A 15,110-nucleotide genomic window follows, 5' to 3' on the forward strand; every position below is an offset into this window, starting at 1 on the left:
GTATAACAAAAATTTGAGTACGCTGTTTGGCCACGGACGTGCGTGTGTACCCCACGAGATTTTTGTAACACGCGAGTCGATGACCGTGTCGCGACATGTTGCTCATTGCCGGGCAGCCGACCGCAGAAACAGTTTTGTAATTGACAGGTATGGCAATGTGACACCGTGACGCGATGCCACACGATACACTCGACTCGGATGCGTCCCTCATACGCAGGACATTCCGGTGGCTCGCGTCATCGCTTTTCGATCTCCTCGCGGGAGCGCTGGACCATCTCTGGACTCGACGTGATTTAATAATATTCGTTCTGCATCTTGTCACGGCGTACAAAGAGCAATGATATACCGAACGGTAATCGTTACGACGAAGATCTGTCGGAAGATCTTGACCAAAATTCAAGCTTGTACTCTGTTATTTACTCATCGACATTCAAACGAACACTATCAATTTTATTTTGATTATAAGGAGCGTCCCCATTGATACTTTCAGAGTGCTTTCAGTTATGTTATATTGCGGAATTCAAAGGAAGAAAATTAAGACGTTCAAAAATACTGAAATTTCTCAGAACAGAAGAAGAGGAAGTGCGCAGTGATCCCCTGGACCTCGGGGAGGCTGCGTAAGGTTAATAATTTGCGGGCAACAATATATGAAAGAAGTAATCAGGCGCGAGGTATCGGTGCCGCGTATTCCACAGCTGTCGCGTTATTTAATATGTCTGTGCGAGCGTGTCAAGCAGTGCTTTTTCACAGCCTCTTTTTCCCTGTTATGTCTTCCTGGTTCCAACGTCTTTCGCTGTTTACACACATGCATTTGCACCCGACGCCGGAGTAAATTTCGAGCCGTTCTATAGTGGATTTTATTTCGTAAACACGATGTGTCAAGTGCCTGGAATTTCCAGCTTTCTTTCGTATATTTGGCAGTATCGTATATCTGTTTTGCTGCGTTAATTGTCCTTTCATCTTTTATTTCTACGATTAACAAGAGTTCAAACATTATTTCCTCAATACGAGAAAATTGATGCATATAATGTAATGACGATGCCGATATGTAAAATAATTTGATATTACTGTTGTCCATAATGATTTGTGCCCTTCTAAAAGATATTATCGTAGCCTAATTATCTGCGACTTGTTATTATACATTTACTGTAATATGATGATTATTATGTATATTGGTGATCAGTAATAGTATTATCATGTATTTCCCGTCAATCTCGCCTGCCGTCTACTATCCCCGAGTGTAATGAACATAATTCACGTAATAGAATGTAATAGGTGAACGTGTTAGTCTCATCACTGTTGCTGTGATCTTGAACGATTCTTTGTACGGTACCCATAAGGATATGATCGACAGGATTATCGCCGGTCGACGATCACCAGGGTTCATTAGAGTACGCGCTTCCGGCACGTATTTATAAATCGACAGAATATTCCCTGAGAAATCGATAGATATTACGTTCGATTGCGCGATAGAGGAATAGATGAATGGATAGACGCGTAATCTATTATCTTAGCGTTGGTTTCTTTTTATAAAGCACAGGCATAAAATACATTTCGCCGATAATAGAATTTCGATGATATAGAAGTCTGAAATTTGTCTGTATAATTGAATATAGAGAAGGTGGAAAACTAATGATATACATGGCAATCGAATTACTGATCGGGTTATTGATGGCCTTATCAATATTGACCTGATCAATACTCGACTTATATATATATTCCATTGTAATGTACCTATTGTAAAATATGATCGCACGATCTTGGGCGTGCATGTAATAATATTACGCAATGTAATCACGGACTACGACGAAAGAAAGGTTCTACATTCGGCTTTCACTATTGCATAGCGTCACCGATGATCGCATTGGAGCGTAAATACAACAGAGGCGCGTTGACCGGACATTCTCCGATCCGATATCTTACACGTTGCTATCTTATACATTCTCTTATCGCGCGCGAGACTGTGTCCGAAGATCCATCACGCTGTAAAAATTCGAACCAGCGCCAATTACCGCCTCGCACGTAAATCTTCTTCTTCCCGTGGACCGAATGCCAGCTTTTGCTCGCGTGACTGAAATCCGAAAGAATTTTTATACCCTATAATTGTGGGAAGGAAGATCCGTGGCGCGGGCGGCTCTTTCGCATCGATTTCGCGCCGGAGATCGTCTGATGGCCGTCTTTAACTCTTTGCGAATCGCGCCGGCCAATTTCGTAGATTGGCGGGCGATCTGTTCGAGACTTTATTAACGTTTACAAGATCTTTCCTTTCCATTGTTGGAGCCCACGAACAAACATATGTCTTCGATTAACGTTTAGTTGTCCATCGATTTCACTTAGAAATTAATGGGATCGAATAATTACCCAGAAATAGATGTATATTGAATGTTTCTTAAGGTTTCATGTTTTTAGGACTTGGAAGAGCCAAGACCTTTGATGGATAAAATAAAAAATAAATCATGTTTTATTACATTTGAATTTCTTAATTTCCATAGGTAAAAATATCATTATATTCATATTCCTATTATGTCAAATAAGTTGAGTTTATTATTTATAAAGATGGCATGATGTTTCACCTTTTTCTGCATTCTATGCTTCTGACAGGTACTTACCCGGAGCGATTCTCGAGAAGGCCTTCGGAAGGTTACGATCTCGTTCGCTTTCGCTTTGTGTAGCGTGTGTGTAGTGGTGCGTGCGTGCGTGCGTGCGTGCGTGCGTGCGTGCGTGCAAAATATTCTTGTCTATTGCCAAGAGCTAACAATTCATGCTATGACACTATATGTACGTATTGTACATTCATTGGAAATTTCTTCACGTTCTCTACCTTCCGGTCGGTGCCTCTCGGCGCCGTTATCGTGTCTTGGAAAATTCTCTTTATCGTGTATTTCAAGTCGAGTTTTATACCTCGTTTCAATTAAAATATGCAATTTAAATTTAATTAAAGAAATATCAAAATTATCAGAAATATTAATGTTAGAAATTTTGTTAATTGTTTTCGAGATAAATATAAGACGGCTTCATCAATATATTTATATTATCAATAAAACTACGATTAACCAGATAAAATTAATGATCAATTATTTCACATATTTAATCAACTTTAAACTTTTTTGTGGTATTTTGTTAAAAGGAGATGAATGTATATTTACTTTGTGAATATAATTTATGATTTTTTTTTTCTATAAGAAACTTGTAATAGTTTGAAAGAAAATAAAATCGTGACCTACAGATTATTCGTCTTTTTTTTTCAGATAAGAAAGGCTTTCAAGAGTATCTACAATGACACGCAGCTTTTGTTTAGAAGTTTAGATCATATGATTCGATAATTCAAGTATATTTGTATACCAATGCGTCATACCGGTTTGCCTACCAACCTACCTACATCGTTGTAGCGAGATGTTTGCTTTCTTTTTATTCCGGGACGATTTCGTGGACGATCGCATAACGCGTATCCGCCCACGTCGTGGCGTAATTGTGTTGTATAGCCGAAGAAATCTTAGCAGCTTAAGGCGGAAGAAAAGTCAGTCCTAAAAGGCGGTCTGTCTCGGGCGAAGTATCGAGGCCCCTTAACGGGACCTTACCATTGGCCATCCGCCATAAATTACACATTATATCGCGTAAGAGCCAACCCACGTGCCGGTAGATCGTAGAGTGCTCGCGAGATGCATTTTTCTTGGCCGTTCGCATGATTTACGGCCGAGCTGTAACCCTCCGAAAGTTGGAAGTCGGATATTGTTGCATCTCTCGCTGTTTATATCTCCGCACGCGCGTTTTAATGGATTATTGAGGGGTTCACTCGTAAGCGGATGTATGGATATTATGGATAAGCATGTTAATTATCCTACCTTATTTCTACTTTCCGTTTTTCCATTTTTCTCTTGACAAAAGCATTTTTTTTTTAATTATATGCATCGGGATGCCTTTTTATTTAATGCGACGTGCCTCCTTTTATATATATATATATATATATATATATATATATATATATATAGGAAGGGCACTATATAATAAATAATATACCATATTGTGTTATTAATTTGTAAGGCAATTTTCTATAATGTTTGAGTGTTATAGATTGTTATTTGATTAGAAGAGTGCTAACTTTGCCAATCTGATATTCTACACGAATCTTTTCATAACTATGATACGTCAATGTATGATACGAAGGAACAACACGCGTGTCCTCACAAAGCTGGGAATTAATTGTCAGTAATTCCTTATCTCGCTTTCTTCGTCTTTATCATTTATTATCGCTTCATAAGTCATCGCAAGGGATGGCCGCGCTATTTGAGAGTGATGTAGTGCCCGTTTTAGAGCGTCCGTTAAAAAGTCACGCCCGTGTATTCGAAGATAAATTTCTCATCTCGCAATAATAATACGGAACAAGTGGCGCTGACCCGGCATATAACGGTGCCACATCGGATGGGACATGATTTGCCGGTACATCAGAATCGATGTCGTAAATTTTTCGGAGCACGTTCTCGCGTTTCCGACTTCGTCGGAAAATAATTTATGTGTACGTTTTCGAGCACGGCGCGACCTCTCTACTCTCGTATGGGTGGATACTCCGTCGGGGGCCATCAGAGTTCGTACAATTGAAATATCCGCATGCCGGGATCACCCATGCGCGAAACAATACGTTCAGAAACCAGAGCGTATTCCGGATACCTTTCTTACGGCTGATCTCTGAGGAAAGGAGGATAGGCGCACGATATCTAAACTAAAGTTTCTTGCTGAGTTGCTTGTAACAAAACATTATTAGCCAGAGCCGAAGAGATTACGAGAGCAGTATTCTTAAACAACAACAGCACCAGACAGATTTTCTAAAAAAGTAGATAAAACCACCTTTCTCGCGATAATCAGTGAAGCAGCAAATGCAAATAATCATTCTCTGTAGCATATTATTGAAAGTTTCTTTGGCGTGACGTAATACAAATTGAGTTCAATTTAAATTACATTACGATCTTTCCGTTCATAAAGATTTTCTTCTTCAATGGTCACCACAGTTAATTAAATTTCTCACTACTGCTGGTTCTAAGCTAGTCGTCTATTATCTATACCACAGATATGTATGCTATAAAGATTTATAGTTCATTTATATGGTAATTACAACCTATCGGCTCGGCAATGCACGCACGAATATCTCAGCACCATTTATGTAATATTTAATATACAGAAGCATGATACATGTAATTAATAAATCTCAACGAAAATGACTAAATCTCAGTCCCGCCTCTCGGATCGAGCGTTTTCATCGTTCAAATCAAGCAAAGGCGGCGTTCTCCTTCCGTCGTCATCACATTCGTTCCAAGTGGGTTGTATCATGTTTCTATCGGTAATCACGGTTTTATTGGTGCTGGCTGATGCCTGCGAATCTGTATAATAAAAGCAATAAACGTTTTACGAGTAGAGAGTACAAACAATTACTCATATTGGAACACAAACCTTGTCTGGAATGTTTCCTCGATACGTAACTACGCACTTTTCCGAACCAACCCTCGTTGAGCCTTTCGCGAAATTTCGGCGTGGTAAAAGTGTACAACAACGGATTGACCGCGCTATTCACCGGCAGAATGAAAATCACTACCCAGGCGTGTAAATCGGCTATAAATGTTATTCACTTATTAATATCTTTTAAATTTAACTGCGCCACTAAATATCTGAATTTATATTAATATTTATAGATCTTTTATTGATCTACATTATTTTTATAATATATTCTATGTTTTATATCTAATATTTTAACACTAGCTTGTAATTCTTTATATTAATTTCTTCGCGAAATGAAATAAGAAAGTAAATATTTTATTCGTTCGTGTTTCTCATGATAAAAGTATAGTATGCTAAAAAGAAATGTAGTTTAAGATTTGCATGCGTATATTTATCGAGCAAAGTTTGTAACGGTGACGATGAAAGCAATGAAAGCGACTCGGTGGGAACGCGAAAACTCGCATCAGCGTTTCTGCTTACGTGGCACGGGATATTTCATCATGGCGAGAATTTTCAACGCTATAATCGGTGCCCAACATGCCGCGTCTGTCAACACGATTAGGAAGAACCTGAGGGCGAACTCGGAATCGCCGACCGACAACGGCGTGGCACGGCGCGTTCTCCAGATGCTGGCGAACATGGCAACGTAAACGTAACCGATAATCATCAATCTGCAAATGAATGCAATGATAGCTTTGAAAAGGCTCCCTTCTTCCCCAATGCAATATTATGGCAATCACGAAATGAGAATTGATTAAGATCGTGGTATACGTTGATTAAATTTTGTAACGAACGCTATACCGTTGACATAATTGTAGTTACGAAGAGAGAAAATTCTGATACTAATGATTAGATGTAATTATGCAATGTAGAACCAACTCCAAAAACTATTTGGATACAATTTTCTAAATAAATTTTAGAAATTTTGTTGTGATATCAAAAAATCAAAGAGACAGTCGGTAAATTATAACACATTCTTAGAGAAATGACAGCTGATTCCATATCACATAATTCAATCCATGGTTCAATTACAAAGTTTTTGTAGTGTGTTTACCCGATGAGATTAAGTCCCAGAAAGATAAAGGCTGAGTACTCCCAGCCTATCAGATACGGATCGTCAATGTGTAGAGGAAAGCACATTCCATTGACACCGTAGAATCGTGTGCTGCTTCTCCAATGGATAACTTTCGGGGAAAGTTTCAGAGAGAGAACAATCCGATTATGATGTGGAAAATTTCTATTATTTTCTCTTAAAAAAGTCTTCACGTTTATTAAAATGACGTAATTAGTGGCTCAAGCATATTTATAATATTTGAAATATGAATTCAAAAATGTTTATATTTTACTGATGCCTTGTGTAAAATATAATTATATAATAAATAATAATTAAAAATGATATTAAATTAAAGAAAAAATAATTAAAAAGTTAAATAAAAACATTATTCCATCGCGTAAACAAACCTGGCACGAGCGCGATGACAAGTCCGACAATCCAGATGACGATCATCGATGAGGATGCAGCTTGAGATGTCATGGCGCGATGACACTTCAAAGGTGCTGCGATCAAAATAAATCGCTCCACGGACATAAATGACAGGATGAGCACGGAAACCTTGCCGAGCAATTTACGATCATTTATTTTAATTTCCGATTTTTCTTAAGTGTCTTCTAATCTCAATTTTTATTTAACTGTAATATGTAAACACTGCTATTCTGAGAAATTAGAATCGCGTGTTAATTAAAATCAGTTACCTGTATCCAAATCGATTAAACTCGTTTCGAGAAAAATATGCGGTTTGATCTATATTTATTTGAGCAAAGAAATCGCAAATGCCTTACAATAATGACGTAAGAGTTGAATGCACCACATAATATCACTAACATATGTTGACATTTTGTCACGGCGCTCAGATTTCGCTCAACAGTAGCGCAAGCGGTCATTATAAATAATACCGTTAAATTGTATGTTGCGAATTGAAAATTGTGGGATTCATTGAAGTGTTGATGTGCATACCTCGGATGATGTCATCGCCAATGCTCCAAGGAGTGTGCAGGGCCATGAGGACATCCACGTATTCGCTTCCTCTTTGTAGTTATCGCGGAACCTCGCGTCTTCTATGGCGATTATGAAGAGGTATATTCCCATCAACATGTCGGACACTATAAAAGAGGTTTACGTGACTTTACCGCCTTGTGATTTATAGTGAGCCTAACATTATAATATGCTCGATCGATCATCGTGTTGCGCTTTGTTGTGAACCGCAAACTATGATAACTCGCGTGCACTTTCGTGATTCGATGCGTACCACGAATCATTTGAATAAGGATTATTTTCGCTGTCGTTATCTCGCGTCTATGCAATTCTAAAGTCGCAGCGAGCGGCTATGGAAAAATTTAAATTTTTTAAAATTTCACTGATTTCGAAGCGTATATACGTTTATTATCGAAAGAACGATTAATATTTAGAATCACAAAATCATAAAATTATTTTTATCCGATCCTCATATTTTTATATAATTATTTTATGTTACAACGTTTAAAAACTATTTGATTTCTTTGAATTTTCCGGATGTTTAGTTATCTTTTTGAAAAATGTGAGGAAAAACTTTATTCTCACAGAAGCTTTAAATATTCCCGTTGGAAACAATTGCTTGCGCAATTACCTGCGAGATTTCTGATAATGATACTCAAAACGCGATTCTCATCTTTTGCGGTGAATCTCCCCCACAGAACGAGGCTATTACCGAGACAAGTGACACAAGATATGCTCCAAACGGCAGTCCTTAACAGCGGCTTGTCCAGCAAATGAGACATCGATGATACACCTTCGGAAAAAGAGAAAGACGGAAAGAGGAAGAAAGAGATCGATATTGAGTCATTTTCCTTGACACGCATCTTGTTGTCACGTTTGATTCAATATTGAATCAATCATGTTTCACGATTGAATCAAATATTCAATATTGAATCATGAATTGAATCAAATGCTGCAATTTGAGTAGCTTCTATCTCTATAATCGCGATATACGCCTTACCATCGCTAGTAGGTCTGCATTTTTGCACCTTCGGTGCGTAAGTCATGCAATAATGAAATTTCTTGAAATATCTGAAAAATTTGGAATCCTGTGTCAAAAGATAATTTGCAAAAAGATCATTTGCTTTTTAACAATCTTAAAAATTATAAATGTCTTTGTTAAAAAAAAAAAAAAATATTTTGTATACAATATTTATTATTATATTTAATAATATTTATTATTTATATATATATTTATTATTAATATTTAATATTTAATTAAATAACCGCAAGAAACGTACACAAAGTCGAGTCTTGGAAACGCGTCGAATGCGTTTTTATCCATATTGTCCATGTTTATGTCTTCGACACTTCTGAAATTCCATATTTTATAATAAAAGATTTTATAATAAAAATTGGTTTATACTTATTGCATTATATTAACTTATTTATACTGATATAAATTAAAAGAAAGGAGACGTAATTTACAAAATCAATATGAAAAATTTACTATTATAATCTCTCATGTTCCATTATTATTGAGTGGGAAAAATTGCTCACTTTATAGCTTTTAAAAGAAAAAAACGATGCAACTTACAGAGAACGGAGATTACTCAATGGATCAAAAAGCGTCATTGATAACTCGACGACAGGATTGTAACCGATTAATCTGGAAGAATGAGACCATATCACGTACATCTCGCTAGGAGTAATGAATCTTATTTTCACAAACAGATTCCGGTTTACACGAACTTAAATTAAAACCGGTTGGGCTCGCGGGTATACGTGACGTTTGCGTAGTTCACTTTCGTGAGCAGATCTTTAGCGGTTATAAGTATCAGCGAATAGAGCTCAAGCACGTACGTAGCTCAAACATTTAGCGGTAAGGCTAAAGGATTATCGCGCGGATTGGTATTACAACACGGATATTTGTACTTACAACTTCGACAGATTATTCACAGGCTGGAACACGTTTGACGGTATCGTGACTATCCTGTTGTATGCCAAGTTGCTGAAACAAGGCTGTATTTTAATTGTGCTCGATCGCCGATATCTGATTTATAGTCAATCCATTAGATGCAGTTGAGTTTGCCATTAATAACGTTCGAGATAAAATGTAGTTTCCAACTTCTAACTGTATCTGCGTCAACGTCTGTTGTACGGTAATAAATCTTTAATACTTCAACTTTGAACAGATGTGGAGTTATAATTGTACGAGAAAACACGGATATGACGATAAAAAATTAAAAACTGCGTTTAGTTATGTCTGTATCGCGATTAGAGTAAAAACCTATTTCGCTTAGGACGTCATTTTAAAAGGAAATCGATCGCGCGACTTTTGGCACAGTAATATTGAATCGATAATCGGAATTACGTGATGTGTTTTATCCTGCGGTTACAATAACCGAACGCCGGTATACCGTTAACTTGAAACGCTTGAAACCGAGTCACATTAACATTTATGCACTTACAGCTCAACAAGTTGTTGCAAATTCCGAAACGCGTTCTCGTCGATGCTGCTTACGCTATTGTCCTCCATACTCCTGAATCATCGTCGAGCCGTTAGCTCGCATGAATCTTATTAACAATGACAGTAATCGCTTCCGTAATCTACTTACGTACGTACAGTGATTTCAAAGCGGGGCATCCGGCGAATAGATCTTCCGTTAACGACTCGAAGTGGTTTCCGTCCAATATTCTAAAACGGAAAATCAAAACATGTACACGTTTTCTATTTTCATTAAATACGTATTACGTGTATAGGCTTACATTTCTGTCAACACCGGCAATCGTGGTAGCTTCAACGCGGACGTCGTTAACATGTTCTTGCTCAGATTTCTACTTGTAAATAGAAAAGAGCAAGTTAATATAGTATATTATCAACATCCAATGATTATGGACGATGTAATCTTATATTAACAGCTACATTGATGATCGTTAACAGCGATTCTTATAAATAAAAAAGTATAATATGACACACGTGGAAAATTAATTCTTCTCGAAAGGAGCGACACTGATAAATTTCCACAATTGACTGTAATTTTGTTGCAATTTATTTCAATCTGATTGCATAAGATTTGCATATTATTCGCCTTTCATTCAAACGCGAAATTACTGCACGGATTAAGGAAGCAATCTATATAAACGGATTAAGGTAGCAATTAATCTATAAACGGATCTATACTTTTTGTAATGATGTACTGTAGAATAAATAATAAGCATGCTTATCATACGTGGATTAGATTAAGATTGCTCGGAAATTAGTGACTGATTTCAAGCTTTATTTTGTATGAATCATATAGCTCTAAAAACAGAACGCTAAATATATAGCTATATAACGTTGATTACAGAAAGCAAGTATTTATGTCACAATAAATGGGTGGAAAGTTAACAGATTGAGATCGTCATTAATTTTTCATATAATTTAACATAGTAGAGTAATGTAAAATAACTCTCCAATCTGAGATTGAGATAATTTTACATCAAATAAGAAGCAGTGCTGTCTTCCAAGTCAGAAAAATCTGCCGTCACAATTTTATTTTGATCCAGTAGCAGAGTCTCTAATTTATTCAGTCCCGTTAGATGCCCCGGTAGGATCTCGCTGATGCTATTATTTGTGAGAATTCTGTACACATAAACGAATTTCGTTATATGCAAATACCTTTCAGAGTATTATTTTACGTATATAATTATTTTACGTAAAATTTACTTACAACCAAAACAATTTAGATTGATGGTGAAAAACCCCTTTTTCTAACTTGACTATATCGTTATTATCGAGATATCTGAAATCATAAGGTTTTATGCAGAGTTTTGTTAAGTTTTTTATATTCTGCAATGCATCTCGGAGGTAAGAACAACTTACAACAAGCGTATCTCCGGATATCTCGATAACGCGTTGCGAGATAAGTGCGTGAGCGAGTTGTCAGTTAGAAAACTGCAGAAGTCATATATATCCATGTTATTATTAATTAATAGTGTTCAGAGAAACACACTTAATTGATTTAAAGCCACCCATAATTCTATTAAGCAAATCAATCGAATTGCTAATATTAGTTATCTAACGTGCAACATGTTTTGCTATATGTATAAAAATGATGTTATATATAAAAATAACATTTTTCTGTGAAGCGTACATTGCTGTTACGTTCGGTGACAGGTTCTTGGGCACATTGGTATAATTCGTACAAGTCGCACGACACGCGTGGTAAATGCATTCAGCTGGAGCGTCAAATGTATCTGAGAAACATATAGAAATTTTTAAATATCTCAAATATCGTATTTATCGCGTACTTTATGATATATTACCGCAATTCTCCGAGTTTCCCCAATCTCTTTCTTTCATAAACCAATCCCAGTTTCCGTGCATGTCAACTGCACAGCAAATTTATCAATTAGGGACGCGAAATTATCTTTGGAAATCTAGAAATCAGGATAAAATCTTTCTCCTTCAAACGTAAAATTACGATAAATGAAAGTTAGTGCTGCTAAGATAAAATATATGTCGTTATTAAAATACTTATGTATGAAGTAATAAATGATTAAGATAGTGAGATAATAGAATTTTTTTATATATATACTAGCGAATCGGAAGTTTAACACTAGAACAACCAATCCCGTCAAAATAACAAATTTCAAATTTTTTATTTTGAATTACAGAAATTATTAAGGTGCTTTGGTTGAAATTTGACGAGATACAAAAGTGATTATATATGCCAATTTATTTTCCATTAAACACTTTTTCAAAGTTCTGTGTGTGTGTGTGTGTGTAAATGTATCCTATAATAGGATGTCTACATATAAGTGACGCTTAGTTTTTCTAATATTAACAGATTTTACGACTAATTAATTAATAAATTGTAAGCAAATTCGAGTAGAAATTAATTAAAATGAACTTGTGGCAAAAATTGTGGTAATTATTAATATAAAAAAGATTTGGAACACACAGCAATTTTCTGTGGATTCATCGTCGCTATGCGGACAATCCGGTACACTGTTGCACCAGCTACGTTGCGGCATACACATGGTACTGTTGAGACACAGGAAGGTACCGATGGGACATTTGTCTGAAATATGAAAATATACCAGAGTTTGTCGATATTACATTTTCTTGGTAAACTATCATAAAATTGTGAGTATTGTGAGAATCGTTCTTTCACGAAAATGTTTATCATGTGGCAGTTTATCACGTATGCAGGCGATGGTTAACGTACTATCGTATATTTTCAGTGGAAACAATCTAATAATTCAAGTCTCACGCCTAGCTCGAAGGACGCACTTTTATCTTGTTAAAGCGACGCGTACGTGCTAAGGAATAGAAAATAGCTATTAAGTAATCTGTATATTCAACGAAACGTTCAAATCATGGTTTGTTATACCATGCAAAAAGGAAGATATTATGTATAATAATTGCAAATAATAAATAAAGATTTTATACATGATAGACGGTTCTTTCATTTTTTATAATATTTACTATACATAAATAAATATGAGTACCTCTTCTAAATAAGAAAATAAGAAATTTCTATCGTATTCTTAGAACTGCCAACGATATTTATGTAATTTAGAAAATTATATAATATAAATTATTATAATTTTTACAATACTTATTTTTTTCTTTAAAGTTATTAATTTTTATTAAACTACCGCACAAATAAATAATAAAGTCGCAATCGTTGGAAAATTCTTTGAAATAATAAAAATTAATAATGAAATCCGCTGAAAATAAATCTGTCTATAGGTATTAATAAATTATACCTTGATTGAGGTAGTACATTAGTCCAGAAAGCAAGCAGAGTGTTGTAATCAGTGATGCACCGACGATAACGATATGCTTATACTTCATAGTTTTTAAATATGTTTGCTATCTTTACGCAATAAATTAATTTAGATTTTCTAATATAATTATAATCTTAAAATTTAGGCGAAGGATAAATAATTTCTGTATTCGAATGACTATATTGGATCACCATACGAATTTTTACGTGCGTCGTGTAACTGGCTAGCACTCAGGACACTAACTGACACTTAGTTGCATCCGTTTGTTCGTGATGTAAGCTTCAATGTATTGCACACGCGCTCTTCGTCGACCCTGGAGAAGCTTTCCTATGTATGCAGTTCTTCTAATCTTCCGGCCAGCAGCCTCCCTTGCATAGTAACGTGTGTAAATAAGACTTACTGCAGAGGCTACGGAATTCTTAATTTCTTGCAATCTTTTATTACAAATGTTGCATTCCATTATTCTAGAATAACGCAAAGTAAAATTTTACAACGAATTATTTTTTAATCAATACAGCTATAAACATACATTTATATATTATTGTTGTAAAAACAGAATAAATATTTTAAATCGTTTAAGAAAGTGATTCTATCATACAAGATCAAGCTCTAAAAATAAGCTGATAATTTCTTCTAATGAAGACATTTAAGTTTTTAAGGGAGATCAAACGAAATGGAAAGATTTTAATTATACGTAATAATTAATACTAAATTGCATTAGCCTAAAAGTACGTATAAATTTTCAGAAATAAAGTTGCTATTTTCTGGAGAACTTAGTACTTTTTATGAGTAAGGCTCCATCGAGGGTGAATATCGCAATAATTTTACCTACGGTCAAAGCACATCTCACAGTGCCTAGAATACGACATAAAGTTCATGAGACATGCAGATTTGCCTGCATTTGTACCGTTGGAGATTGCTCGATTCACACGAGTGATTCACCCTGCTGCAGCTGGTGACATTTTGCACAATATCTCACGCGATAACCACCATGGAGATTAGGGATTAATAAAAAGGAAATAATATCGATTTCAGACTCGTGCAAAGTTTCTTCTGGCGAAGAGTTCGGCTATTTTTCTATTCCAAAACAATTGTCCTCACGCGCTTCGATACGTACGCTTCAATTTCTCCTTAATAATTAAAGTTTTGCTTCTTAAAAGAGTTTTGCGCATTTATTAATTAATCGATGAAAAATCGTGTGATTACGAATGGAATTGTTCTACAACGAGCAAATGTTAACGCGGAGCAAGCCTGTTGCTCTCTCGATATTTAATCTGTGACTGGAAAGTCACAACGGTTTTCTGATCACAAGCTATTTTTGTTCGCTATAATCTCAGCGAAAAATATACATAATATCAACAAGGTGTTGAGATTACTTTTGCGTTACCGTATCGATGGAATTAACTGTTGCCCTTATTGATAACGAGAGCTTTATCGAAATTCCGATAAGGAAAACAAAATGATTCAATACAAATGTTAGCAATATTTATCGGTAATATCAATGTTTTTCATGCCTACAGTATTTTACATAACGTCAATATATTATACACTTAGGATTTTAATTAGTAATTTAGCCCTTTCAAATAATCTTCATTTAAAATATAATATTTAAAGGAATTTATATATAGCATTTAAATCGTTAGCTAAAAAAATTGGACAGAATTGCTGTTACTTAAATGAATGAAGTAATACCTCGTTCGTACAATTTGCTCGCTAATCCTTTATTAATATCTCAATCTGTGCATTAAAATCTTCATCAGCGGGGATTACGGCTTGACATTATCCTGCGGATAACGGAAAATTCTATGGCTCTTTCGACAGGTTCCGGCAACTG

The 15,110-nt window shown here is 35.6% G+C and overlaps 1 protein-coding gene and 1 long non-coding RNA gene across 6 annotated transcripts in view; one reads left to right on the forward strand and one right to left on the reverse strand.

Moving 5' to 3' along the window:
- Window positions 1-12,885, forward strand: part of LOC143896993 (uncharacterized) — a 44,623-nt gene extending 31,738 nt beyond the window's left edge. Inside the window, exons 3-4 of the long non-coding RNA XR_013256810.1 lie at window positions 12,447-12,629; window positions 12,728-12,885. This is a non-coding gene — a long non-coding RNA (uncharacterized LOC143896993). The remainder of the gene's footprint in view (window positions 1-12,446; window positions 12,630-12,727) is intronic.
- Lgr3 (Leucine-rich repeat-containing G protein-coupled receptor 3) lies at window positions 4,879-13,505 on the reverse strand. 5 transcript variants are annotated; one of them, XM_077405243.1, is made up of 21 exons: window positions 13,256-13,505; window positions 12,445-12,564; window positions 11,807-11,872; window positions 11,635-11,737; window positions 11,364-11,435; window positions 11,212-11,283; window positions 10,980-11,123; window positions 10,268-10,336; window positions 10,125-10,196; window positions 9,970-10,041; window positions 9,438-9,509; window positions 9,096-9,167; window positions 8,800-8,871; window positions 8,520-8,590; window positions 8,151-8,312; window positions 7,502-7,647; window positions 6,949-7,099; window positions 6,542-6,671; window positions 5,968-6,158; window positions 5,443-5,601; window positions 4,879-5,364 (listed from the first exon to the last, which is right to left on the reverse strand). In XM_077405243.1, the coding sequence occupies exons 1-21, from the start codon at window positions 13,341-13,343 to the stop codon at window positions 5,345-5,347; spliced, it is 2,124 nt and encodes a 707-aa protein (XP_077261369.1). In that variant the 5' UTR covers window positions 13,344-13,505; the 3' UTR covers window positions 4,879-5,344. The 5 variants fall into 5 exon arrangements, with proteins under 5 accessions (XP_077261369.1, XP_077261368.1, XP_077261370.1 ...); XM_077405242.1 differs by having other exon boundaries at window positions 4,879-5,372; XM_077405244.1 differs by lacking the exon at window positions 13,256-13,505 and having other exon boundaries at window positions 4,879-5,372; window positions 11,807-11,920; window positions 12,445-12,556.
- Between the last annotated feature and the right edge of the window lie 1,605 nt (window positions 13,506-15,110).

The sequence above is a fragment of the Temnothorax americanus genome, unplaced genomic scaffold, assembly GCF_048541705.1.
Source record: "Temnothorax americanus isolate GAGA-0224 unplaced genomic scaffold, ASM4854170v1 Scaffold2, whole genome shotgun sequence".
In the NCBI taxonomy this organism is placed as follows: Eukaryota; Metazoa; Arthropoda; class Insecta; order Hymenoptera; family Formicidae; genus Temnothorax; species Temnothorax americanus.